Genomic DNA, 26,964 nt, shown 5'->3' with positions numbered 1-26,964 from the left:
AAAGTTTTCCCAAGACTTCTGTTTGATCTGAGATTGTAGCATTCTGACAGTTGTCTCTCTGATGAATGAATTTCTTTTTAATTTAGATGAAACTGTGTTGTTTCTTTGACTTCTCTTTCTTGGTGAAAGTGTACTTCCCAAGGTTATGTCTGCATTATGCCAAAATTCCTAGATAACTCCCTTAGTTTAAAAAATTAAAGGGAAGAAGTCAGATGAATTATTTCTGGCATCGTGTAAATTCTTTAAAACTTAGTGAAGATAAAGGAATTAGAAAGTCTGAAATTTTAACCTAGTTGCTTTTTATGACAGTATAGACAAAAGATTGACTGTGATAGAAGAATGTCATATAAAAACATATTTTAGTCCTCCAAATATGCTAAAAACTGAGCATGGGCTTAATGCTATTTAAAGGTAGTGTTTATGCTTTACAAAGGATTACAATTTGACTATGAATCATGATTATTCCATAGAAAAAAGATACTGTTTTACTTGAGTATTGTTTGACAATATAAAAATTTTTAAACAGATCCTTTTTTTTCAAAACATCTCTGAGACTAATCATATTTATTAATATCTGCTTCCTGCAAAACAGTTTTTACTCAACAAAGTTTATAAATAGTTCACCTGTGGTTAAATTATCAAATAACAAGGCTTTTCCACCTATGCTGAAAGAAAGAAAATAAGCCTTTACATCGTAATCCTTGGTTATCATTGGGCTGAAGTTCCCTCTGATTTGGGAGGATATGTAATGAAACGATGTAATTTCTGAGACTTAAAACCCTAAAATCTTTGCTGATGAAGTTCAGAAACATATATAGATCAGTTCAGTGTTTGAAACCAAATTTTTGTCGTATGTCCATGTGTTAGAGCTTGTGAAATTGAGTGGTTTCCTGTTTTGCGTATGATAGATTCATAGTCATATTGTGCAAGTTGTTCATCGTCAGTCATTTTCTCCTTTCCTGTCCCACCAAGGTTCCACCTGCCCAAGTCCACAGCTGTGCTTCTGCATCAATTATTTCGTGAAACATTTTTGTTTCTTCTTCCCAGGCATCTAGTGGAAATTATTATTTCATCCCGTACATCATGACACCATGCGCTGATTATTTTTGCTGCGAGAGTGACGCCCAGAGACGTGCCTCGGAGTACATGCAGCCCAACTGGGACACCATCCTGGGTCCGCTGTGTGTGCCCCTGGTGGACAGGTTTACTAGCCTCCTCAAGGACATCCATGTGACCTCATGGTAATTCCCATCAACCGTCAACAACACTGGGAGCTTTGCCAAAATTTTCCTTTCACGTCCATGGAGGTGACGTAACTTCAAGAGACCTTAGTGCCCAGAGAGTGGGGAACCCCGACCAATTATTTTGAAGTCATCCTGGAATCCAGTGTTCCTTACTGTCTCACTAAGTTGGGCCGTTGAGGTGTAACCAAAAGAAATAAAACTGGAGTTGAGGTCAGGGGTGAGCTTGTGTTTGGCTCCAACTTCCTGTGTGACCTTGACAAATAACTTTTCTGTAGCTGTTTTCTCATCTAGAAAATAAGGAACTTAAGTCACTGATTTTCTTTCGTGCTCCTTCAACTCTGAGATTCTGTGTTTCAAGGTCATTTCTGAATGTGATTTCCTCCCTACTACCAATCAGCTGTTAAGGTTGTTAAAATGCGTCAGCAAAGTCATTCCAACCATAAGTCCTTGTGCTGTAAAAGTCGGGATGTACTGAGTCAAGCTGAAGCCGTCCTGACCTCAGCGTGTCCTGTGACGTGTTCTTGGTAGATTTATGTCAGAGAAGGTCTGGAGTAGTGATTCAGGAGTTGACAGGTTTGGGTTTGAATCCCGGCTCAGGCGCTTCTTCACAGTGTAGCCTTGGAACACTCAGCTCACCTCTTTGAGCCTCGGTGCTCAAGAAACCAGTCCTTAACACATCCCTGTTCTAAAACTTGAAGGCAGAAAAATTATTCTACTTAACCAAAGGATCCAGTTTTGGGGAGTTTTTTTTCTTGCCTGTGGCCAATTTAAAGGATTTACTCCTGAAAGTTACGTCTCAAGAAGGATTTGTCCTTCCAAAACAAATGAAAGTCCGAAGCACTGGCAGAACTGACTTAAAATGAAATGTAAGGGACCACACGTCCCTGTGGCTCGCGTTGTGGCTCCCCGAACTGTGGAGCGTTACTACTGTAGGGTTGGTGTGAGGTGCACACTTGCTAACAATCTGTTCTCTTTTTCTATCCTGTCACCTCTTCTCTGGACACAGAGTTTCTGCTACAGATTGTAGTGGGAAAAGAAGACTGGAAACCCAGACATATGTGACCACATGCCAACAGAGAAAGCAAATGGGGGACCTTTTGCAGCACATCCCTGGAAAGCCTCTTTCAGTCCCCCCTTGCTAACTATTGTCTTATTGCACAGTGACCATTTTAGTGAAGCTCAGGGAGCGAACTCTCTCAGTATCATCTTTTCAGGTCTGACAAGGAAGTAGGCTAGCTTGAGTCTGCTAGATGAGCAAGGTCTTTGCAAGAAGTAGATTCAAGTTTGTTTCTCATTCACTTCGTGTATGTTTCAGTAGGAAAACAACTCTTTTGATTTGGTTTAATTTCAGAGAACTTGAAGTATCTGTTAGTTGATTCCACTCCTTGAACTACCTGATAGCTGGCAAGGGTTGGTGAGAGGGTAAATGGTGCTTATGGTTTAAAACATCTGTAACAGGGATGGCAGATAAATTTTCAGCTCAAGTGCCAACTTTGATAGATTGATAAAGGCTACCCGGAGCCCCGTGCGGAAAAGGGGTTTGAAGCTATTTCTTTTTTTAATCTTTTTTTAAAATTTATTTATTTATTTATTTATTTTTGGCTGCGTTGGGTCTTTGTTGCTGTGCACGGGCTTTGTCTTGTCGCGGCGAGCGGGGGCTACTCTTCATTGCAGTGTGCGGGCTTCTCATTGCAGTGGCTTCTCTTTTTGTGGAGCATGGGCTCTAGGCACGCGGGCTTCAGTAGTTGTGGCGTGAGGGCTCAGTAGTTGTGCACGGGCTCAGTAGTTGTGGCGGGTGGGCTTCGTTGCTCCGCGGCTTGTGGGATCTTCCAAGACCAGGGCTCGAACCCATGTCCCCTGCATTGGCAGGCGGATTATTAACCACTGCACCACCAGGGAAGTCCCTGAAGCCATTTATTTCTAAGTCCACATTGATTAGCAACATCTTCCCTGGTTACCAGAGGCAGAAATGGCTGCATGTTTATTACATATATGATGTCTCCAAGCCATATTTAATTCGGTGTTTTGTTCATTTACTTACAAGTTACCATTCTTATTAGGTTTCTTAGTTTATTAAAACTATTTTTCAGAATTACCCTTGAAAACAAGTCTAAACTATAGTATAAATTTTTACTTGTCAGGCTGAACTAATAACACTTTAATAGCTTTGATGCCTTTATAGTCCAGCAAATGGACAATGGTTGTCACCCAACTTAATGACTCATTTGATTAATCATAGAATTTTAAACATTAGTAGAATCTGCTAATTTGCTCATCATTGGGGTAATAAGCAATAGACAAATAAGGAAATAAAAATTAAAGCAATGCACTGATAATTTTATCAGAGCACTTTCTGAGGGCCATCACTTAATTCCTGAAATGTTCATTGAGATCTTATTATAAGCATTGGACCAGGCTGTGTACGGTAAACACTTTTTTTGACATAGTTTTATAGCTATTAAAAGTGACATTTGTTATTCTTAGGTGTTGTTTTTCATTCTCTGAAGAATATTACTTACTGAACTTATTCTTTTTAACAAACAGCCTAATTTTACTGTCTACAGTTAAAACATTTCAACTGCTTAATGGGTTGACAGTATTACAGCTTGGCAATGCCCAGTCTCCATAAAAAAAAAATTACTTGGAGCGTAGACAACATATTTAAGTCAATCTATGGTCATTATAAGTTGGCCTCTGTATACCAAATTCGGTCATTTTTAAAGATTTTAAACCAAATACCAGATACTAGCATTGGTTCTTTGAGGGGCTATGGTGAGACATTCCAGTGTGGATTTAAACTGCTCGAAATGTTGTCATACATCCCTATTATTATCTAGACGCCCACATGAAGGAAGTTTTACGTCTTACATTAGAAAAGCACTCTGGCTGTCAAAAATGACAAGGGGAGTAGGGGGTAAAAGGCCGAGGTTGCCCATAAGCGTCCAGGCACGGCTTCTTGGATTGCTCGTGGACACATCCAGGTTCTGGCTCTCGACCAGCTGCAAAAAGCTTTGTGATTACTAGCTGGGGACACCTGATAGATACATTTTAAAGAAGTTCTCATTTTACTCTGTTTCATGGCTTTGGAGTTTTGTTCAGCTTTGTGAAAATCTCTTCATCGTGGGGGAAATTACTATTCAAGTAAGGTACTTTCTTGTCTTCTTTGTGTTTGAAAATACCAGAGAGAGGGGGATGGGCTGGGGTGGGTAGCAAGTCTTGTGGGTCATCCAGATACATATGGGGTCAAGTTTGAAAATATTTTCAAGGTCATAATGAACTGATATTTCTTTGTTACTGTTTAGTGGTGAGTTTTTACAGAATGTCACTCACAAGTAGGACGTGTCTCCTGTTTGCTGATGCAGGGAGTCTGAGGTCTGGGCGAGGCCCCCATGTGTTAGCCTAAGTCCTGTCAACGAGAAGCAAGTTTGTTTGAGCTGCTAAGGGCAACACAGTCCTGGATGCACATGGATGCGACTGGAGGTTTTCTTGTTTTCCTCTCCAGTGCTTATTACAAAGAAGCCTTGTTAAATGACATCCGGAGAGCCAGAGAGAAATACCAGGGTGATGAACTGGCGAAGGAGCTGGCTCGCATCAAACTCCGCATGGACAATACCGAGGTTCTGACCTCAGACATCGTCATTAATTTACTGCTGTCCTATCGTGATATCCAGGTATGAAATATGCTTGTCTGAGGCTATCACAGTTCTTCCTTGACATGAGGAATTTCTCATATGAAGTACTCTTACACTGGGTGTATGGTTAGGTAGCTGTTTTACAGACAAAATAGGGATGTGGCTAGGTCATAGGTCACCTCGCATATCTGTTGTGGTGGAAATATTGAAGAAGGTTTTGTCATATCAGAAGGCCACTCCAGCAAAATCTCAGAAACAGTACTGCTTAATAAAAGGAATTAGAATTAAACAGTTTATGTGCACTTTGTGTTAGGCGTTGTTCCAAGCCCTTTGCAAGTCCTAATTCACTTAATCCTCTTCATAAGCCTATGGGGTGTACGCTTGGATTATCCCCATTTTACAAATGAGGAACATGAGGTACAGAGAAGTTAAGTAACTTGCCTAAGGTCACACAGCAGTTGGCAAAGTCAAGATTCAAACTGAGGCAACCGGCTCTGTCCTCTTTGCTCTTAACTCCTCTGCTACTTCCTTTAGGCCTTTGTCACTTCCTTCTTTGTTTACCACTGCCTGTTAGTGAAAGGGAGAGCAGGAGTAGCAGAGGCAAGTCCAGGACCCAGGGAATGCAGGGGTTTATTCTAAGACAAGTGACAGAGGCTTCTGGAGAGTTCTTGAGACAGGGTTTGTAGAACATGGTACCATGGAGGAAATCAGTCGTTTCCTCCCTCCAAGTTGAATGCTGTGGAGCCATTTCTAAGGATGTCTTGCCTTCCTTTCCATTGGAGGAACGCAGGGCAACGTACATAACCTGCAGAATTCTACAAAGCCATATTGGAGGTTGTTGGCCACGGGTCTTTAAATCTGAATGAGAGAGACTTCCATTTACGACCTGAACCGAGAACAGAGTCAGCCACTTAGGGAACGTGCCCCTGGTGATAAACAGATGCATCTAATTGATTTTAATAGCAGATGCTATTAGGAATTATGATGATTAAATTATGCCCCATGGAACAAGAGAATGGGAATGACCTTTTTTGAAGTTTTTCTTCTGTTGAGCTGCTGGCTTCCTTCTGCCCTTGCTTTCACGCATCCCTCCTCTTTATAACCTTCCGTTGGTGGGACTCTCGGGCTCAAGGGTGAGCCAGAAGCTTCTTGGCAATACTCTGCCTTCCCTTTCCTTGGGTAGCAGCATCGAGGTGTAAAGCCACAAAACAGACATGAGATTTCAGTGGGAAGTCCTCATCTGCTAACTGTGGCTGGCTGTCAGCGAGTTGGCCCGAAACGATTGTAAGCCCGGCTGAAAGGGTAGCAGATGGCACTGCTCGGAGGGGACACAGCTGAGACAAACACGGTAGCAATTTCTCCCTGGGTAATTATGCAGTTTAGAGCTGTGGTTCTCAAGCGGGGGACATGTGGCAGTATCTGGAGATATTTTTGGTTGTCACAACTCGAGGAGGGAGGGGGAAGTGCTCCTGGCATCTAGTGGGTCAAGGCCACGGATGCCGCTTAACATCCCACGATACACAGCACAGCCCCCACCATAAAGAATGATCCAGCCCCCAAATGTCAGTAGTGCCAAGGTTGAGAAATTCTAGTTTAGATGAATGTGATTGTTTCTGACAAAATAGGAAGGATTGGGATGTTTCCCCCCATTTACGTGGCAAATAACTGTAAGATTTCCTACATGTTTATGTCCCGTTCATTTTAACCCACAGCCCTGCTGGTGTTAACTCTCCCACACTCAAAATGTGGTAGCTTTTCCTGGCTGCTGGGCTCATTTGTTTTCTTTTATCGTCTTTGAATCTAACTTCCTTTCCTCGGTTCTTTTGTGACCTCTGATAGCAGTGATTCTTTCTCTGTCTTCTCTCTCATCCACCTTGTTGTTTTTAATCTCATTGCTATTCTTTTAAGGGCTTTAACGTCACTAAATGCTGCCTGTAGGGAAAGGCTTGTAGTTAAATGCTGAGGCAGTCTCATGTTCGTTCAAAAAAACCTGTGAAGAGCGGTGTTTCCTGTCTTTCTCACCTTGGGACCTCTTGCCAACAGGACTATGATGCAATGGTGAAGCTGGTAGAAACACTGGAAATGCTGCCGACGTCTGATCTGGCTGACCAGCATAACATTAAATTCCACTATGCATTTGCACTGAATAGGTAAGAGTGATAATGTGCGTATAGAGTTTTGAAACGTGCCAGCTGTTAAATTGTTTCCTTCTTTCATTCAGCCCTCATTGAGTATGAGCCAGATCCTGAGTTGAATGCTAAAGTAAAGAAAATGGACAAGGCATGATCTTAACCTTCAGGGACTTTGTCTTTGGAACATATATTCTAGCTCTGAGGTCAGATATGTAACTAAATCCATACAGCTCAGAATGATAAATATCTTAATGAATATTGAAGCATAGTAGAGGGAGGAAGGCATTTTGCTTTGGGGTTTTAAAGAAGCTTCTCTGGGGTCTTTGGGGCTGGGTTGTTTTTTTTTTCCCCAACATCTTTATTGGAGTATAATTGCTCTACAGTGGTGCGTTAGCTTCTGCTGTATAACAAAGTGAATCAGCCATAGTTATACACATATCACCATATCCCCTCCCTCTTGCGTCTCCCTCCCACCCTCCCTCCCTATCCCATCCCTCTAGGTGGTCACAAAGCACCGAGCTGATCTCCCTGTGCCATGCAGCTGCTTCCCACCAGCCATCCATTCTACATTTGGTAGTGTATATATGGCAATGCCACTCTCTCACCTCGTCCCAGCCCATCCCTCCCTCTCCCCGTGTCCTCAAGTCCAGTCTCCACGTCTAAGTCTTTATTCGTGTCCTGCCCCTAGGTTCTTCAGAACCAATTTTTTTTAGATTCCACATATATGTGTTAGCATACCGTATTTGTTTTTCTCTTCCTGACTTAACTTCACTCTGTATGACAGACTCTAGGTCAATCCACCTCACTACAAATAACTCAATTTCATTTCTTTTTATGGCTGAGTAATATTCCAGTATGTATATGTGCCACATCTTCTTTATCCATTCATCTGTCGATGGACACTTAGGTTGCTTCCATGTCCTGGCTATTGTAAATAGAGCTGCAGTGAACATTGTGGTACATGACTCTTTTTGAATTATGGTTTTCTCAGGGTATATGCCCAGGAGTGGGATTGCTGGGTCATATGATAGTTCTATTTTTAGTTTTTCAAGGAACCTCCATACTGTTCTCCATAGTGGCTGTATCAATTTACATTCCCACCAACAGTGCAAGAGGGTTCCCTTTTCTCCACACCCTCTCCAGCATTTATTGTTTGTAGACTTTCTGATAATGGCCATTCTGACCCATGTGAGGTGATACCTCATTGTAGTTTTGATTTGCATTTCTCTAATGATTAGTGATGTTGAACATCCTTTCATGTGTTTGTTGGCAATCTGTATGTCTTCTCTGGAGAAATGTCTATTTAGGTCTTCTGCCCATTTTTGGATTGGGTGGGTTTTTTTTGATATTGAGTTGCATGAGCTGCTTGTATATTTTGGAGGTTAATCCTTTGTCCGTTGCATCATTTGCAAATATTTTCTCCCATTCTGAGGGTTGTCTTTTTGTCTTGTTTATGGTTTCCTTTGCTGTGCAAAAAGCTTTTAAGTTTCATTAGATCCCATTTGTTTATTTTTGTTTTTATTTCCCTTTCTCTAGGAGGTGGGTCAAAAAGGATCTTGCTGTGATTTATGTCATAGAGTGTTCTGCCTATGTTTTCCTCTAAGAGTTTTATAGTGTCCAGTCTTACATTTAGGTCTTTAATCCGTTTTGAGTTTATTTTTGTGGATGGTGTTAGTGAGTGTTCTAATTTCATTCTTTTACATGTAGCTGTCCAGTTTTCCCAACACCACTTATTGAAGAGGCTGTCTTTTCTCCATTGTATATTCTTGCCTCCTTTGTCAAAGATAAGGTGACCATATGTGCATGGGTTTATCTCTGGGCTTTCTGTCCTGTTCCATTGATCTGTATTTCTGTTTTTGTGCTGGTACCATACTGTCTTGATCACTGTAGCTTTGTAGTATAGTCTGAAGTCCGGGAGCCTGATTCCTCCAGCTCCATTTTTCTTTCTCAAGATTGCTTTGGCCATTCAGGATCTTTTGTGTTTCCATACAAATTGTGAAATTTTTTGTTCTAGTTCTGTGAAAAGTGCCAGTGGTAGTTTGATAGGGATTGCATTGAATCTGTAGATTGCTTTGGGTAGTAAAATCATTTTCACAGTGTTGGTAATTCCAATCCAAGAACATGGTTTATCTCTCCATCTGTTTGTATCATCTTTAATTTCTTTCATCAGTGTGTTATAGTTTTCTGCATACAGGTCTTTTGTCTCCTTAGGTAGGTTTATTCCTAGGTATTTTATTTTTTGCAATGGTAAATAGGAGTGTTTCCTTAATTTCTCTTTCAGATTTTTCATCATTAGTGTATAGGAATGCAAGAGATTTCTGTGCATTAATCTTGTATCCTGCTACTTTACCAAATTCATTGATTAGCTCTAGTAGTTTTCTGGTAGCATCTTTAGGATTCTCTATAGTATCATGTCATCTGCAAACAGTGACAGTTTTACTTCTTGTTTTCCGATTTGGATTCCTTTTCTTTCTTTTTCTTCTCTGATTGCTGTGCCCAAAACTTCCAAAACTATGTTGAATAATAGTGGTGAGAGTTGGTAACCTTGTCTTGTTCTTGATCTCAGGGGAAATGGTTTCAGTTTTTCACCATTGAGAACGATGTTGGCTGTGGGTTTGTCATATATGGTCTTTATTATGTTGAGGTAAGTTCCCTCTATGCCTACTTTCTGGAGGGTTTTATCATACATGGGTGTTGAATTTTGTCAAAAGCTTTTTCTGCATCTATTGAGGTGATCATATGGTTTTTCTCCTCCAGTTTGTTAACATGATTTATCACATTGATGGATTTGCGTATATTGAAGAATCCTTGCATTCCTGGGATAAACCCCACTTGATCATGGTGTATGATCCTTTTAATGTGCCGTTGGATTCTGTTCGCTAGTATTTTGTTGAGGATTTTTGCATCTATGTTCATCAGTGATATTGGCCTGTAGTTTTCATTTTTTGTGACATCATTGTCTGGTTTTGGTATGAGGGTGATGGTGGCCTCATAGAATGACTGTGGCAGTGTTCCTCCCACTGCTGTATTTTGGAAGAGTTTGAGAAGGATAGGCGTTAGCTCTTCTCTAAATGTTTGATAGAATTCGCCTGTGAAGCCATCTTGTCCTGGGCTTTTGTTTGTTGGAAGATTTTTAATCACAGTTTCAATTTCAGTGCTTGTGATTGGCCTGTTCATATTTTCTATTTCTTCCTGGTTCAGTGTCGGAAGCTTGTGCTTTTCTAAGAATTTGTCCATTTCTTCCAGGTTGTCCATTTTATTGGCATGTAGTTGCTTGTAGTAATCTCTCATCATCCTTTGTATTTCTGCAGTGTCAGTTGTTACTTCTCCTTTTTCATTTCTAATTCTGTTGATTTGAGTCTTCACCCTTTTTTTCTTGATGAGTCTGGCTAATGGTTTATCAATTTTGATTATCTTCTTAAAGAACCAGCTTTTAATTTTATTGATCTTTGCTATGGTTTCCTTCATTTCTTTTTCATTTATTTTGGATCTGATCTGTATGATTTCTTTCCTTCTGCTAACTTTGGGTTTCTTTTGTTCTTCTTTCTCTGGTTTCTTTAGGTGTAAGGTTAGTTGTTTATTTGAGATGCTTCTTGTTTCTTGAGGTAGGATTGTATTGCTATAAACTTCCCTCTTAGAACTGCTTTTGCTGCATCCCATAGGTTTTGGGTCGTCGTGTTTTCGTTGTCATTTGTTTCTAGGTATTTGTTGATTTCCTCTTTGACTTCTTCAGTGATCTCTTGTTCATTTAGTAGCATATTGTTTAGCCTCCATGTGTTTGTATTTTTTACAGCTTTTTTCCTGTAATTGATATCTAGTCTTACAGCATTGTGGTCAGAAGATACTTGATACGATTTCAATTTTCTTAAATTTACCAAGGCTTGATTTGTGACCCAAAATATGGTCTATACTGGAGAATGTTCCATGAGCACTTGAGAAGAATGTGTATTCTGTTGTATTTGGATGGAATGTCTGATAAATATCAATTAAGTCCATCTTGTTTAATGTGTCATTTAAAGCTTGTGTTTCCTTATTTATTTTCATTTTGGATGATCTGTCCATTGGTGAAAGTGGGGTGTTAAAGTCCCCTACTATTACTGTGTTACTGTCGATTTCCACTTTTATAGCTGTTAGTATTTGCCTTATGTATTGAGGTGCTCCTATGTTGGGTGCATAAATATTTACAATTGTTATATCTTCTTCTTGGATTGATCCCTTGATCATTATGTAGTGTCCTTCTTTGTCTTTTGTAATAATCTTTATTTTAAAGTCTATTTTGTCGGATATGAGAATTGCTACTCCAGCTTTCTTTTGATTTCCATTTGCATGGAATATCTTTTTCCATTCCCTCACTTTCAGTCTGTATGTGTCCCTAGGTGTCAAGTGGGTGTCTTGTAGACAACGTATATACGGGTCTCGTTTTTATATGCGTTCAGCCAGTCTATGTCTTTTGGTTGGAACATTTAATCCATTTACATTTAAGGTAATTATTGATATGTATGTTTCTATTACCGTTTTCTTAATTGTTTTGGGTTTGTTATTGTAGGTCTTTTCCTTCTCTTGTGTTTCCTGCCTAGAGAAGTTCCTTTAGCATTTGTTGTAAAGCTGGTTTGGTGGTGCTGAACTCTGTCAGCTTTTGCTTGTCTGTAAAGGTTTTAATTTCTCCATCAAATTTGAATGAGGTCCTTGCTGGGTAGAGTAATCTTGGTTGTAGGTTTTTCCCTTTCATCACTTTAAATATGTCCTGCCACTCCCTTCTGACAGGCAGAGTTTCTGCTGAACGATCAGCTGTTAACATTATGGGGATTCCCTTGTATGTTATTTGTTGCTTTTCTCTTGCTGCTTTTAATATTTTTTCTTTGTATTTAATTATTATTATTATTATTATTATTTTAAAGTTATTTTTGGCTGCATTGGGTCTTCATTCCTGCGTGCAGGCTTTCTCTAGTTGCGGCGAGTGGGGGCTACTCTTCGTTGCTGTGCGCGGGCTTCTCATTGTGGTGGTTTCTCTTGTTGTGGAGCATGGGCTCTAGGCACGTGGACTTCAGTAGTTGCAGCACACGGGCTCAGTAGTTGTGGCTCGCAGGCTCTAGAGCACAGGCTTAATAGCTGTGGCACACGGGGGTTAGTTGCTCCACGCCATGTGGGATCTTCCCGGACCAGGGCTGGAACCCGTGTCCCCTGCATTGGCAGGCAGATTCTTAACCACTGCACCACCAGGGAAGTGTATTTAATTTTTGATAGTTTGATTAATATGTGTCTTGGTGTGTTTCTTCTTGGATTTATCCTGTATGGGACTCTCTGTGCTTCCTAGACTTGATTGACTATTTCCTTTCCCATATTAGGGAAGTTTTCAAGTATAATCTCTTCAAATATTTTCTCAGATCCTTTCTTTTTCTCTTCTTCTTCTGGGACCCCTATAATTCGAATGTTGGTGAGTTTCATGTTGTCCCAGAGGTCTCTGAGACTGTCCTCAGTTCTTTTCATTCTTTTTTCTTTCTTCTGCTCTGCAGTAGTTATTTCCACTAGTTTATCTTCCAGGTCACTTATCTGTCCTTCTGCCTCAGTTATTCTGCTATTGATCCCTTCTAGAGAATTTTTGATTTCATTTATTGTGTTGTTCATCATTGTTTGTGTGCTCTTTAGTTCTTCTAGGTTCTTGTTAAACGTTTCTTGGATTTTTTCCCATTCTATTTGCAAGATTCTTTATCATCTTTACTGTCATTACTCTGAATTCTTTTTCAGATAGACTACCTATTTCCTTTTCATTTGTTTGGTCTGGTGGGTTTTTACCTTGCTCCTTCATCTGCTGTGTATTTCTCAGTCTTGTCGTTTTGCTTAACTTACTGTGTTTGGGGTCTCCTTTCGCAGGCTGCAGGTTCGTAGTTCCCGTTGCTTTTGGTGTCTGCCCCCAGTGGGTAAGGTTGGTTCAGTGGGTTGTGTAGGCTTCCTGGTGGAGGGGACTAGTGCCTGTACTCTGGTGGATGAGGTTGGATCTTGTCTTTCTGGTGGGCAGGACCACGTGCGGTGGTGTGTTTTGGGGTGTCTGTGAACTTATTATGATTTTAGGCAGCCTCTCTGCTAATCAGTGGGATTGTGTTCCTGTCGTGCTAGTTGTTTGGCATGGGGTGTCCAGCACTGTAGCTCTCTGGTCATTGAGTGGAGCTGAGTCTTAGGGTTGAGATGGACATCTTTGGGAGAGCTCTTGCCGATTGATATTACATGGGGCAGGGAGGTCTCTGGTGGACCAATGTCCTGAATTCGGCTCTCCCACCTCAGAAGCTCAGGGCTGACAGCCGGCTGGAACACCAAGACCCTGTCAGCCACACGGGTGGAGAACGTGGGCTATGAGTTGGGTGTCAGCCACTGCCCTGTTGTAGCTCTGTCTCAGCTTTCTCCAAAGGTCACCCAGATACATTGGGTTATTCCAGCATTCCTCAGAACTTGCACATTCCAGTCTGGGATTTGTAGATGTCCTCCTGATACTCTTCATTGAAATACGTTGCATTCATGGTGGTGAGAGATATGCTAATAGTGTGTGTTCTCTTCAGTTCAGAGACTGGGACAGTCTGAGCCTTCATGTGGCCAAGTCAGGAGCAGCTGGCCAACAGTCCCAAAGTGATAACATGTCAGATTCCAAGAAGGCTTTCTGCAGCGCCCGAGCAGTAGTCCCAAGCAGCTGCTCTGCTCAGCTGCAGCACTCTGAGCAGGGAACTCGGTGGGACCCTCAAACGAGGATTTCTGCTGGCCCTAGAGCCTGACTTGCCCACCCAGGCAAGGAGCTGAAGAGAGCATCTCCCAGCCCCGTCTCATCAGAGGAGCGGACACCTGGGTGGGGCTGGGTTTTTTTTTTAAATTAATTTATTTATTTGGTTTTTTAAATTTTTGGCTGTGCTGGGTCTTCGTTGCTGTGCACGGGCCTTCTCTAGTTGCGGCGAATGGGGGCCACTCTTCATTGCGGTGCGTGGGCTTCTCATTGCGGTGGCTTCTCCTGTTGCAGAGCACGGGCTCTGGGCACACGGGCTTCAGTAGTTGTGGCTCGCGGGCTCTAGGCGTGCAGGCTCAATAGTTGTGGTGCACGGGCTTAGTTGCTCCGCGGCATGTGGGATCTTCCCGGGCCAGGGATCAAACCTGTGTCCCCTGCATAGGCAGGCAGACTCTTAACCACTGTGCCACCAGGGAAGCCCTGGGGCTGGGTTTTTAAGATTTAGTAAAAAATTGCCTCATGGGTGGGATAGAGTGTGGGATGGGAGTGGTGAAAAGGCCATTCCACTTGGCCAGAAGTGTGAGCAGATAGTTCTTCATGTGCATTTTGCCTTCTGGGAACATCCAGAACATGAGATGTAGGTGAAGTAAATGTCTGCAGTGAGCAGAGTGTGGAGGGTGGGACCGTGTCTTGAAAGGACCTTGTATACACAAATAAGGAGCTGAGAGTGTCTTGTAGGCTGGGTGGGTGGGGGCAGGTTTAACAACAGGATTAACGTTGTATGGTGGGGAAAGACTAGTTTTATGTACTAGTATAATCTGAACTTTGGAATACAAATTACTGGGCTAGGTAGAGTATGTGAGACTTGGAAATTCCTGCCTGGAGACCGTGAGCCTCAAAAGCTTATTGCTAGGGGTGTCAGCTAAGATGCTGTAGTAAAGAGCCCCCAAATGCAGTGATTTAAATCAGATTGAAATTTCTCTTTTACAAAGCAGTCTAGAGGTGAGTGGGCCAGACTAGTTGCATAGTACTGCTCCAGAAGTTGTTCAGGGTCCTAGCTTCTGACCATTTTGTAGCTCTTTCATTCCCAGGGGTGTTGTCCTCTTCTAGTTGAAGCTAGGTCACTGCTACTCTGTGTTCCAGCCTAATGAAAGGAGTAAAGGGTGGAAGCCCAGGGCAAGCAGTTTCCTTTAAAGCAAGTAGAATTTGCATATGCCACTTCCACTGACATTCTATTGGTGAGAACATAGTCACATGACCCCTATCTAGCTGTAAGGGAAGCTGGGAAATGTAGTCGCTAGCTGGGTGGCCATGTGCCCTTTCAAACTTGGCTACTATGGATTTGGAGGATAACTAGGAGTTTGACACATCCAATTTCACGAAATCCAAGCTGCCTAAATGTCTTAGTCCTACAGTCACTCTTCCTCCCCAGTAAGATACAGGAAGAGGGGTGGCATTAGGTGAACATGGTGAGAACCACGCCCAAATACACTTCCCACTGGGCCTGTCCTCTGCTGGGGCCAGGAATTGGTCATGTTTGAATCACATGGCAAAAACCTCTGAGAAGATATTCAAACATGGCTTGAGAACCAAAGAGTTCTGGCACCTTCTTATCAACCTTCCATGGCCAACATCTTCCTCAGGAAATGAATAAAGTGAGGGTCGATGGTAACCCGAGTTAGAGGACTTTGGGGTCTGATTTCTCAGAGGCTTTTCTTTGCCTCAGCAGCTGGGTTAAGCTATAGATTGTAGACCTGCCACTGGCAGCACCTGCCTGACAGCAGCAACACAGAAGCCCATGGCTTCAGGATTCTTGTAATGCATATGAGGCTACATCTCTCTTTTATATTGAAGTATGTAAAATGCACAGGCAGTGAAATGCGTAGATCTTTATACAAATTGATGAGTTTTAATAGACATACACATGTAAACAACACCCCTATCAAAATATACAACATTTCCAATCCCCCCCCAGAAAGTACCTTTGTGCCCCTTTGCAGGTAGTCCCCACCCCTCCATAGGCAGCCATTATTCATATATTGTAACCTCTGTCTCCATAGATGAGTTTTTCCTGTCCTTCAACTTTGTGTAAATGGAATCACACAGTACGTACTCTTTTGTGTCTGGCTTCCTTCACGCAGCATTGTGTTTGTGAGATTTGTCCATGCTGTTGGGTGTGTGACTAGTTCATTCTTTCTCCTTGCTGTGGAGTATTTTGTTGTGTGGATATGCCGCAAGTGATTTATCCATTTTACTGCTGATAGACCTTTAGGTTGTTTCCAGTTTGGAGATACTAAGAACAGTCCTGCTGTGAGCATTCTTGTGCATGATTTTTGCACACATACGGACACATTTCTGTTGGGTACATAGCACGTGCTTGTGTCCTGCTGTACTAGATACCGGCAAATAGTGGTAGTCAGGATTTGGATTCCTTTTGGCGGAGGGGCTTCATGGTCTGTATGAAAATGTGCCTTCTCTCTCCCCAGCAGTCTTTAAACTCAGCATCCCAAGACGGGGAACATTGGGAAGGGCATCTTCCTTAAGCCTGAAAAAAAAAAGTTTTGTAACTCTCTTCCCCCAGAGTAGTGGGTTCTGCTTTTATTTATACTTAAATTATACTTGGTCGATCCTTGACTTAACAAGGATTAATGACTTATCACTGGTGAAGTTTCTGGAAAAATGCCTGGCACACTTTAAGTGCTATCCTAAAAAATGGCTCATTAAATTAAAACTAAGAGGGCCTTTTAAAGCGCTCACCACCAAGTCTTTTCCCGGACCTAGCAGAGGTAATGGTTGTCAAGCAGAATGAAATAATCTGATTACCATCCACTCAAAGTAATGAAAGAATAAAACATGTTTTGAAATGGAAAATCAGTATCTAGGAGAACCGGGTGTGGCAGGATGAAGTGATCCCTAGAGGATATATGTTTCCCATTTGGAAGCAGAATGGCTGGGATTGCTTGCCAGATAGCCACCTTTCTGATGATGGGTCTTTTCCTTCTAGTCTGATGGCTCCCCATTAGACAGTGGTTCTCTTCACTGCCAGGCGAACAATCACCACAAGTATGTATATTGAAGCTGGCTAGCCTCCTCAGTGCCAAGAACCTCATTTTCTCCAACCAGCGAGGGGTTTTCTGTAGAACTGCAATATTTGCTTCATTTATACATGCAGTCTGATCCTGAATTTCACATCTTTGCTTTAGGTATAATTTGGCCACCTGTCAGCAGAGTCACAGTAGGATTTCGCATTATGTACAGTTTTGAGAAAGTTTATGGAGACACCGTGTTTCTGTAAAGGGGAATATAGTGATGGACAAATAATGAATTTTCCTGCATTACAGTTGACCACTAGCTCTTAGGAAGTGGAACAAATGATGGCCATCAGTGTTACTAAAAGTTGACGGTAATGAATGATTTGACCCTCCCTGTATTAGGCAAGGGCTCCCTGTATTAGGAAAGCTGCCTTGAGTCGGCATCTTTTCCTGATAGCTTCCCTTTCACTGCCTTAGAAGCCCATTCAAAGCTACTTCAAGTTTCCACTGAGCCGTTAAATTGCTTGCCTCCCAATGGCATGGAACCTTTATGAACAGTTTTTGTTTGCTGTTACTTTTACAGACAGGATTTTATTAGATATGCTAATGCAGCCAGAAGATCCTGACCAGGGATCCAGGCAGCAGGCAGAGGCATGGCCTGGAAGAAGAAGAACAGAATCAAAGTCCTGGGTTTAAAAACAACAAAACTTGCCTGTCTCAAAGCAGGAGTGTACTCATATTCTACTCCCTGCATCTTTGGGTCCAGACTGCCAGCCCTGGCAAAATTGAACTCATTGAATTACTCCGCAAGTGGAAGGGAAACTGAATGTGTGACACGTTTATTGGAATATGATGTGTCTCTCTGTAAGTGAGTTAAGGGGAGTGATGGAGAGAGGAAGATACTCTGTGGGCCCTAGAAACGTGTGTGGGGGGAATATTAGGTGAAAGTTACTGAATCCAGCCCACACCAAAGGGTCTGCAGGCTTGTTACAGAACCTACAGCAGTCAGCTCATCCTTGGCCTCTGGGCTGCCCAGCCAGGTCATTGCTCAGGTGGAGGGACGGTGAGAGCTTGTTGTCTCTGCAGTAACCACCAGCCTCCTTTTTTTGGTTTCTTTTGTTTATATTCACTGTATGATCTCGCCATATGTTTATATAAATAGCCATTTTTTATTACATGTTTGTAAAGAGTAGGAAAATGATGATATCACCCTACTTTTTTTCTTTTTTTTTTTAATTGAAGTATAGTTGGTTTACAATGTTGTGTCAGTTTCAGGTGTACAGCAAAGTGATTTTATATATATATATATATATATACACACACACACACACACACACACACACACACACACACATATATATATATACACATATACATGTATATATGTATATTTGTATACATATATATATTCTTTTTCAGATTCTTTTCCATTATGGGTTATTATGAAATATTGAGTATAGTTCCCTGTGCTATTCAGTAGGTCCTTGTTGTTTATCTATTTTATATATAGTACTGTGTATCTGTTAATCCCAAACTCCTAATTTATCCCTCCCCACCTTTTCCCTGTGGTAACCATAAATTTGTTTTCTGTGTCTGTGGGTCTATTTGTGTTTTGTAAATAAGTTCAATTGTATCATTTTTTTAGATTCCACATAGAAGCAATATAACATGATACTTGTCTTTCTCTGTCTGGTTTACATAGCCCTACTTTTATAGTTCATTTGCCTTCAGCTACCTAAAACCATGTTGCAAAAGAAGGATACATATTTGTGGTGATTGAAGAGAAACACAAAATCTGTGAATTTACAAGGAATCATGTAGTCCAGCGGTCCCCACCCTTTTTGGCACCAGGGACCGGTTTCGTGGAAGACAGTTTTTCCATGGACCGGGGAGGCGGCGGGGAGGGGGGATGGTTCAGGCGGTAATGGGAGCGATGGGGAGCGGTGGGGAGCGGCAGATGAAGCTCCACTCCCTCGCCCGCCGCTCACCTCCTGCTGTGCGGCCCAGTTCCTAACAGGCCACGGATCGGTATCGGTCCCCAGCCTGGGGGTTGGGGACCCCTGATGTAGTCTAAATCCTTTATTTGAGAGAAGGGGAAGAAAGAAAGGCAAAGGCCCAAAATAAAATAGCTGGTCAATAAGAGCTCTGGGACCAGAACTCCCCAATTTTAGCACAGTGCTCTACATACACTAATTTAATAATATCATGGCATAATCAATGAAACTCTTCCCAGAACGCTTTAGCTTATATTTTGTTTGCCCGATGGGCAACTAAAATAAGCCATGGGCCTCTTGGAATTGTAGGGCCATACTGTTACATGTCCTACTTTTTCATGTATGTTGAGAGCATTAGACAGTAGCTGAGTATTGAAACCACTTTCATAATAAACACTTTTTATACCAAAAGACCAGTTGCTTTTTTTTTTCTGAGAAGTGGACCATCTTATTATCTTCTGGGCAGTGGCCTGGCCAATAATACATATTTTCCTTTTGAAACATATTTATCCAAAGAACTTAACAATTCCATCTGTCCTCCTTCCTCCCCGCTGGCCTCTTTGAGCCTATGTTATCTTCCTTTTCTGTCAAATTACTGCTTTAGTTCCCTTTCTTTTGTCCTTCCTTCATTTACTGACTTATTTGTGTGTCAGTGGAAGGGCTTTGTGCTAAAGAAGGAGAGAGCTCGTTAGGGGTGACTCAAGTTAACGCGTGATTTCAAAATGTAATCACGTGTGTATGTATTACATACTTGAACTTATACAGACAGGTGAACTTGTTCTCTTCGTATTAATCATGCTGCAGTGCTCTCCCTTGGACAATGCTGCCATTATTCAGAATATCATTGTATCATTGGGGGGGGATTTTTTTCCTTCAGAATTGCTTTAACAGTCAGCTAACATGGTATATAGGAAATCAATATCATTACTGTGGGCTTTGAAGGCAAACAGACTTGGGTTTGAATTCCAGTTCCTATACTTAAGTCTTATGGCAATGGTCAAGCCACTAAATCTCCTGAAGCCATAACCTTCCTCATATGTAAAATGGGATACTAACATCTACCTTGCAGTAAGCTTTCCAGGGAGTAATCCTGGCATGAAGCAGGTGTTTGGCTGTGGCTGAGGCTGTGACTATTACTGTGTAGCTTGGTTACCCGTATTCTTACCAAATTTAAGAGAAAACTTTTGACCATTTCCAAATATCAAAACTACTAGGAAAATACAGAGATTTGCCACCAAGGAAGATAGTTTAGAGGAAGAAATTTCATAAAGCAATGTTGATAAAAGTGCTGTTAGCATGAAAACATCCCTGGGATAAGTAATGGTCCTCTGAGGTGATGATTTTGAATGAGACAGGGTTTGTTTGAGTGTAGATATTTGTAGAAAAAAGAATAGTGTTTAGTAAAATTCAGAGTTGATTACTTTATAACAGGTTTTTCAACTTCGCACTAGTGCCAACTAGAGCTGCGTACTTCTCTGTTTGGGAGGCCATCTTATGTATTGTAGGAAGTTTAGCAACCTCCCAGTCTTTCCACACTAGGTGCCAGTAGCAACCCGATCCCCAAGTTGTGACAACCAGAAGTGTCTACAGACATTGGCAGGTGTCCCCTAGGGACAAAATCAGCCTTGCATGAGACCACTGCTTTATAGAGAGTCATTCTGGTTGTGAAAAGAGCATATATTTTGATGTTTGAATCACTTACCAGCAATATGATGTTGACAAGGTAATTAAATTCCTTAAACCTGAGTTTGCTCATCTGTAAACCAGGTTGGAGATCCCTGTGGTGTGGAATAAATGAGATACACCACATGCAGGTGGCCTGCACAGCCCCTGGCAGCTAGATGGCTGTTAATAAAAGTTCGGTTCCTTCTTCATTTATCCCCTCCTTTCACTTCTTAATTCAAATGGGGAGGTTACCTAGTGTGATATAAAAAGATTACAGAATCTCTATCAAAATTCTGTGCATTTTCCACAGAAATAGAAAAAAAACAATCCTAAAATTCGTGTAGAACCGCACAAGACCCCCAAATAGCCAAAGCAATCTTGAGAAAGAAGAACAAAGCTGTATCATACTTCCTGATTTCAAACTATATGTATTACAAAGCTATAGTATTCAAAACGATATGATACTGGCAAAATGATACAGACACATAGACCAGTGGAACAGAATAGAGAGCCCAGAGATAAGTCCACGCACATACAGTCAACTAATCTTTGACAGGGCACCAGGAATACATAATGGAGAAAAGATAGTCTTTTCAATAAGTGGTGTTGGCAAAACTGGATATTCACATGCAAAAGAATAAAATTGGACCCTATCTTACACCATATGCAAAAATTAACTTGAAATAGATTATAGACTTATATCTAAGACCTTAAACCATAAAACTTCTAGAAGAAAACATAGGGAAAAACTCATTGACATTGTCCTTGACACTGATTTTTTTTGGCTGTGATATCAGAAGCACAGGCAACAAAAGCAACATAAACAATAAAAGCAAAATAAACAGTTGGGACTACATCAGATTCAAATGCTTCTGTACAGCAAAAGAAGCATCAACAAAATGAAAAGGCAACCCACTGAGTGGGAGAAAATATTTGCAAATCAGATATCTGATAAGCAGTTCATATCCAAAATATATAAAGAACTCACAGAGGTAAGTGTTGGTGAGAGTGTGGAGAAAGGGGAACACTTGTACACTGTTTGTGGGAATGTAAATTGGTTCAGCCATTATGAAAAACAGTGTGGAGGTTTTTCAAAAAATTAAAAATAGAACTACCATATGGTCCAGCAACCCCACTTCTGGGTATATATCCAAAGGAAATGAAATCAGTATCTCAAAGAGATATCTGCACTCCCCTGTTCATTGCAGCATTATTCACAATAGCCAAGGTATGGAGACAACCAAAGTGTCGGTCAACAGATGGCTAAAGAAAATGTGTGTGTGTGTGTATGTGTGTGTGTGTGTGTGTGTGTGTGTGTATGCAATGAAATATTATTCAACTGTAAAAAAGAAGGAAATCCTGCCATTTGTAAAAACATGGATGTACCTGGAGGACATTATGCCAAGTAAAATAAGCCAGACGCAGGAAGACAAATATTGTATGATCTTATTTATATGCAGAATCTAAAATTTTCAAGCTTATAGAACCAGATTGTAGAATGGGGATTGCCAGGGGCTGGTGGATAGGGAAAAATGGGGAGATGTTGGTCAAAGGGTACAAACTTTAGTTATAAGATGAATGAGTTCTGGGAATGTAATGTACAGCATGGTGACTATACAGTTGGTAATACTGTATTGTATTCTTGAAATTTGCTAAGAGAGTAGATCTTAAGTGTTCTCACCGCACAAAAAAGTAACCATGTGAGATGATGGATGTGTTAACTAACTTAATTGTGGTAATCATTTCACAGTGCATACATATGTTAGATCATCACATCGTAACCCCTGCAGCGGGGGAAGATTGCAGAGGAGTCAACATAGCAAATGTGAAGTGACTTACTGGCTTAGTCTGTAGAAATTATGGCTATTTAAAGTAAATAAGAAAAACTACTCATAATTTAGCCAAAAAGTTGCCCATAGCTCTTTTTTCAAAATGTTATTGGAGTATAGTTGATTTACAATGTCATATTAGTTTCAGGTGTACAGCAAAGTGATTCAGTTATACATATACATATATTCATTCTTTTTCAGATTCTTATATAGGTTATCACAGAATATTGAGTAGAATTCCCTGTCCTATACAGTAGGTCCCTATTGGTTATCTATTTTATATATAGTAGTGTGTGTATGTTAATCACAAACTCCTAATTTATCCCTCCCCCTGCATTTTGTTTTCGAAATCTGAGTCTGTTTCTGTTTTCTTTTCTTTTTTTTGGCTGAGTAATATTCCATTGTATATATGTTGCCCATAGCTCTTAGCTGACCAGGAGTTGGTTGTCTAGAGAGCATTTAACTTTGGAGTGGTTTGAGAAATATTTCAAAACGATTCTGCTGTTTACAGCCCACAAAACCATGGACTGAACCACTGTGGAAGAAATGAGGTTAATGGGAATTAATGAGATGGTTTTAAGAATTAAATAAGAATATCATAAGTAAAAAAAACTTATCACAGTTCCTGGGACATAGGAGATGCTGGATAAATGTTAATTTCCCTTCTATTTCCCAGCAGAGAATCCCAGCCACCAGTGTTATGTCATCTTCAGTGATGGTATTTGGGGAAGGCTTCTTGGGAAGAGCTAGGATCTGGAAAGCCATTTGGAGTAAAATGTGAAAGTTGGTGACTAACTTCTCAGTTCTTCTGGGTAGAAGTCCCTTGACGGAGAAACCTGGCCCTGCCTTGCCTCCCATCCTGCTCCTCCTAGTTCACTGCCCTAGAGCCATCCTCACCTGCCTTCAGCTCTCGAGAGCAGCAGACTGTTCTCCCCTGTGGGTGTTTGCACAAGCTGTTTCCTCGGTCTGAACGCTCATTGTTACCTAATTGAGTCTGTGTATCCTTCAGAGTCTTGTTTGTTTGCTTATTGACCTTTATCTTTTATTTATTTTTTACATTTATTGTCTTCTTTCTAATTTTACAGGCAATACATGTGCATTGCAGACAACTAGAAATACATAAAAGCATTAAAGAATAGCAATCACCCATAGTCCCCACCCCCCAGAGATAACCTCCATTAGCATTTTGATGTGTTTCCACCCAGTGTCTACATGTTTTTTAAATTGAAGTATAACTGACCTACAACACTGTTAGTTTCGGGTGCACAACATAGTGATTCAATATTTCTATATGTTACAAAATGATCACCATGATAAATCTAATTACCATCTGTCACCGTAAAAAGATATTACATAATTGTTGACTATTCCCTATGCAGTACATTTCATCCCCATGACTCGTTTATTTTGGAACTGGAAGTTTGTACCTCTTAATCTCCCTCACCTATTTCACTCATCCCCTCCTCGCTGGAAACCACCTGTTTGTTCTGTGTATCTGTGAGTCTATATCTATTTGGTTATGTTTGTTGATTTGTTTTCTTAGATTCCACATATAAGTGAAATCATACAGTATTTGTCTTTCTCTGACTTATTTTACTTATCATAATACCCTCTAGGTCTATCCATGTTGTCCCAAATGGCACTTCAAGGTCTAGTTTAAATGTCCTTTTCTGAGAGAGGTTGATATTGCAAAGAATACCAAATCTAAAAATGATGCTATTATTCATTCTCACAGCACTTGCTCTTTTCCTTCGTAGCACTCACTTGTCTGTGTTTACACGTTTAGTATTTACCATTCCCTCCTCCTAGATTGTAAGCCAGAGGGGAGCAGGGGCCATGGTATACTAGGCCATTGTCTACCCCATACCACATAGTAGGTGCTCAGTAAGTTTTATTGAGTGGATGAAACAATAAATGACTAAATGATCACAGCTGTGGTATATAGTTGGAGGAGATCCATATAATGAGTACCTGGGTGCTACAGTTAAGGGTTTGGTAGTAGAAAGCAGATCTACTGTATTTTTTCTCTATATGTGTAAGACCAAAGACAACTAAGTCATACATATTCAGTGTATACAGATAAATATAAAAACAATTACTGGTAATACCACCATTCAAAGATAACCATTGAAGTAAGGCAGGGCCCAAAGCGGGAATTCAGAAAACTGTAGGGCCGCATACGCTAGGTCAGGGTCAGTGGTGATGGAAGTCTTCCTAGTGGGGGATCCCAGGTGTCTGTTAAGCAAGTTTCGATGCACACTCAGTGGGGAGTTGATCTTTCTCACTGAGGAAACCCGTGCCTTCTTAGTGTTGTTGACTTGGTATTAGTCAGGGTAGGGTAACTGCTATAACAAATGGCGTCACAATTTCAGCGAATTAATATAAATTAATGTTTTTTTTCCCACTTATGCAGCGTTCCAAGGTGGGTGTATCCTCGTTGGGCAATCTCTTCTTTAGGTGATTGCTTGATAATCTAGTCTCTTTCCATCTTCACGTTCTTCCCTCTCTTAGTTCCTGAGATCTCCTTTCAGACAAACGACAAGAGAGACTGTGGTGAATTGCCAGGGATGTTTTGTGTGTTTTGTAACAGCTTTATTGAGATATAATTCACATACCATACAATTCACCCATTTAAAGTGTACAAGTCAGTGGTTTTCAATATATTCTCAGAGTTGTATAACCATCACAATAATCAATTTTAGCGCATTTCCATCATCCCTGCCCCCAAAACCGTGAACCTATTACCAGCCACCCCTCCCCCCCATTTTCCACTAACCTCTCTCCCCAGCCCTAAAAAACCACTAATCTATTTTGGCAATCCATTAGCAGTTGCTCCCTATTCCCCCACCTCACTTCCTAGCCCTAGGAAACCACTCATCTATTTTCTGCCTCTGGATTTGCCTATTCTGGACACTTCATATAAATGGAATCATATAATATGTGATCTTTTGTGACTGGCTTCTTTCACTTAGCAAAATGTTTTCAAGGTTCATTCATGTTGTAGCATGTGTCAGTACTTCTTCCCTTTTTTTGGCTGACTAATATTCCATTGTTCTGATAGACCACATTTTATTTATTCATTCATCAGTTGATGGACATTTGGGTTGTTTCCACTTTTTGACTGTACCAGGGAGATTTGTATGAGTCTGGTCAGGAAGTGATGTTTGTTACTCCTTAGCACATTTCATTGACCAAAATCCAGTCTAATGGCCCAACCTACCTGCAAGGGAAGTTGGGAAATGTGAGATGATATCTCATTGTAGTTTTGATTTGCATTTCTCTAATGATTAATGATGTTGAGCATTCTTTCATGTGTCTGTAGGCAATCTGAATATCTTCTTTAGAGAAATGTCTATTTAGGTCTTCTGCCCATTTTTGGACTGGGTTGTTTGTTTTTTTGATATTGAGCTGCATGAGCTGCTTGTAAATTTTGGAGATTAATCCTTTGTCAGTTGCTTCATTTGCAAATATTTTCTCCCATTCTGAGGGTTGTCTTTTCATCTTGTTTATGGTTTCCTTTGCTGTGCAAAAGCTTTGAAGTTTCATTAGGTCCCATTTGTATATTTTTGTTTTTATTTCCATTTCTCTAGGAGGTGGGTCAAAAAGGATCTTGCTGTGATTTATGTCACAGAGTGTTCTGCCTATGTTTTCCTCTAAGAGTTTGATGGTGTCTGGCCTTACATTTAGGTCTCGAATCCGTTTTGAGTTTATTTTTGTGTATGGTGTTAGGGAGTGTTCTAACTTCATTCTTTTACATGTAACTGTCCAGTTTTCCCAGCACCACTTATTGAAGAGGCTGTCTTTTCTCCACTGTATATTCTTGCCTCCTTTATCAAAGGGAAGGTGACCATAGGTGCGTGGGTTTATTTCTGGGCTTTCTATCCTGTTCCATTGATCTATATTTCTGTTTCTGTGCCAGTACCATACTGTCTTGATTACTGTAGCTTTGTAGTATAGTCTGAAGTCCAGGAGCCTGATTCCTCCAGCTCCGTTTTTCTTTCTCAAGATTGCTTTAGCTATTCGGGGTCTTTTGTGTTTCCATACAAATTGTGAAATTTTTTGTTCTAGTTCTGTGAAAAATGCCAGTGGTAGTTTGATAGGGATTGCATTGAATCTGTAGATTGCTTTGGGCAGTAGAGTCATTTTCACAGTGTTGATTCTTCCAATCCAAGAACATGGTATATCTCTGCATCTATTTGTATCATCTTTAATTTCTTTCATCAGTGTCTTATAATTTTCTGCATACAGGTCTTTTGTTTCCTTAGGTAGGTTTATTCTGAGATATTTTATTCTTTTTGTTGCAGTGGTAAATGGGAGTGTTTTCTTAATTTCACTTTCAGATTTTTCATCATTAGTGTATAGGAATGCAAGAGATTTCTGTGCATTAATTTTGTATCCTGCTACTTTACCAAATTCATTGATTAGCTCTAGTAGTTTTCTGGTAGCATCTTTAGGATTCTCTATGTATAGTATCATGTCATCTGCAAACAGTGACAGCTTTACTTCTTCTTTTCCGATTTGGATTCCTTTTATTTCTTTTTCTTCTCTGATTGCTGTGGCTAAAACTTCCAAAACTATGTTGAATAGTAGAGGTGAGAGTGAGCAACCTTGTCTTGTTCCTGATCTTAGTGGAAATGGTTTCAGTTTTTCACCATTGAGGACGATGTTGGCTGTGGGTTTCTCATATATGGCCTTTATTATGTTAAGGAAAGTTCCCTCTATGCCTACTT

The 26,964-nt window shown here is 40.8% G+C and overlaps 1 protein-coding gene and 1 long non-coding RNA gene across 5 annotated transcripts in view; one reads left to right on the top strand and one right to left on the bottom strand.

The window, feature by feature from the left end:
• The window catches only part of LOC309620021, a 601,726-nt gene that overhangs the window by 198,748 nt on the left and 376,014 nt on the right, over positions 1–26,964 (bottom strand). The window lies entirely within an intron of this gene.
• Positions 1–26,964, top strand: part of MAP3K15 (mitogen-activated protein kinase kinase kinase 15) — a 148,157-nt gene that overhangs the window by 49,206 nt on the left and 71,987 nt on the right. For all 4 annotated transcript variants that reach the window (XM_082375481.1, XM_082375483.1, XM_082375480.1 and 1 more), the window contains 3 exons: positions 1,048–1,241; positions 4,747–4,915; positions 6,920–7,026. In XM_082375481.1, the coding sequence (XP_082231607.1) occupies positions 1,048–1,241; positions 4,747–4,915; positions 6,920–7,026 (470 nt within the window). The remainder of the gene's footprint in view (positions 1–1,047; positions 1,242–4,746; positions 4,916–6,919; positions 7,027–26,964) is intronic.

The sequence above is a fragment of the Balaenoptera borealis genome, assembly GCF_965194805.1.
Source record: "Balaenoptera borealis genome assembly, chromosome: X".
Classification (NCBI taxonomy): domain Eukaryota; kingdom Metazoa; phylum Chordata; class Mammalia; order Artiodactyla; family Balaenopteridae; genus Balaenoptera; species Balaenoptera borealis.
This window is presented reverse-complemented; position numbering and strand designations above follow the sequence as displayed.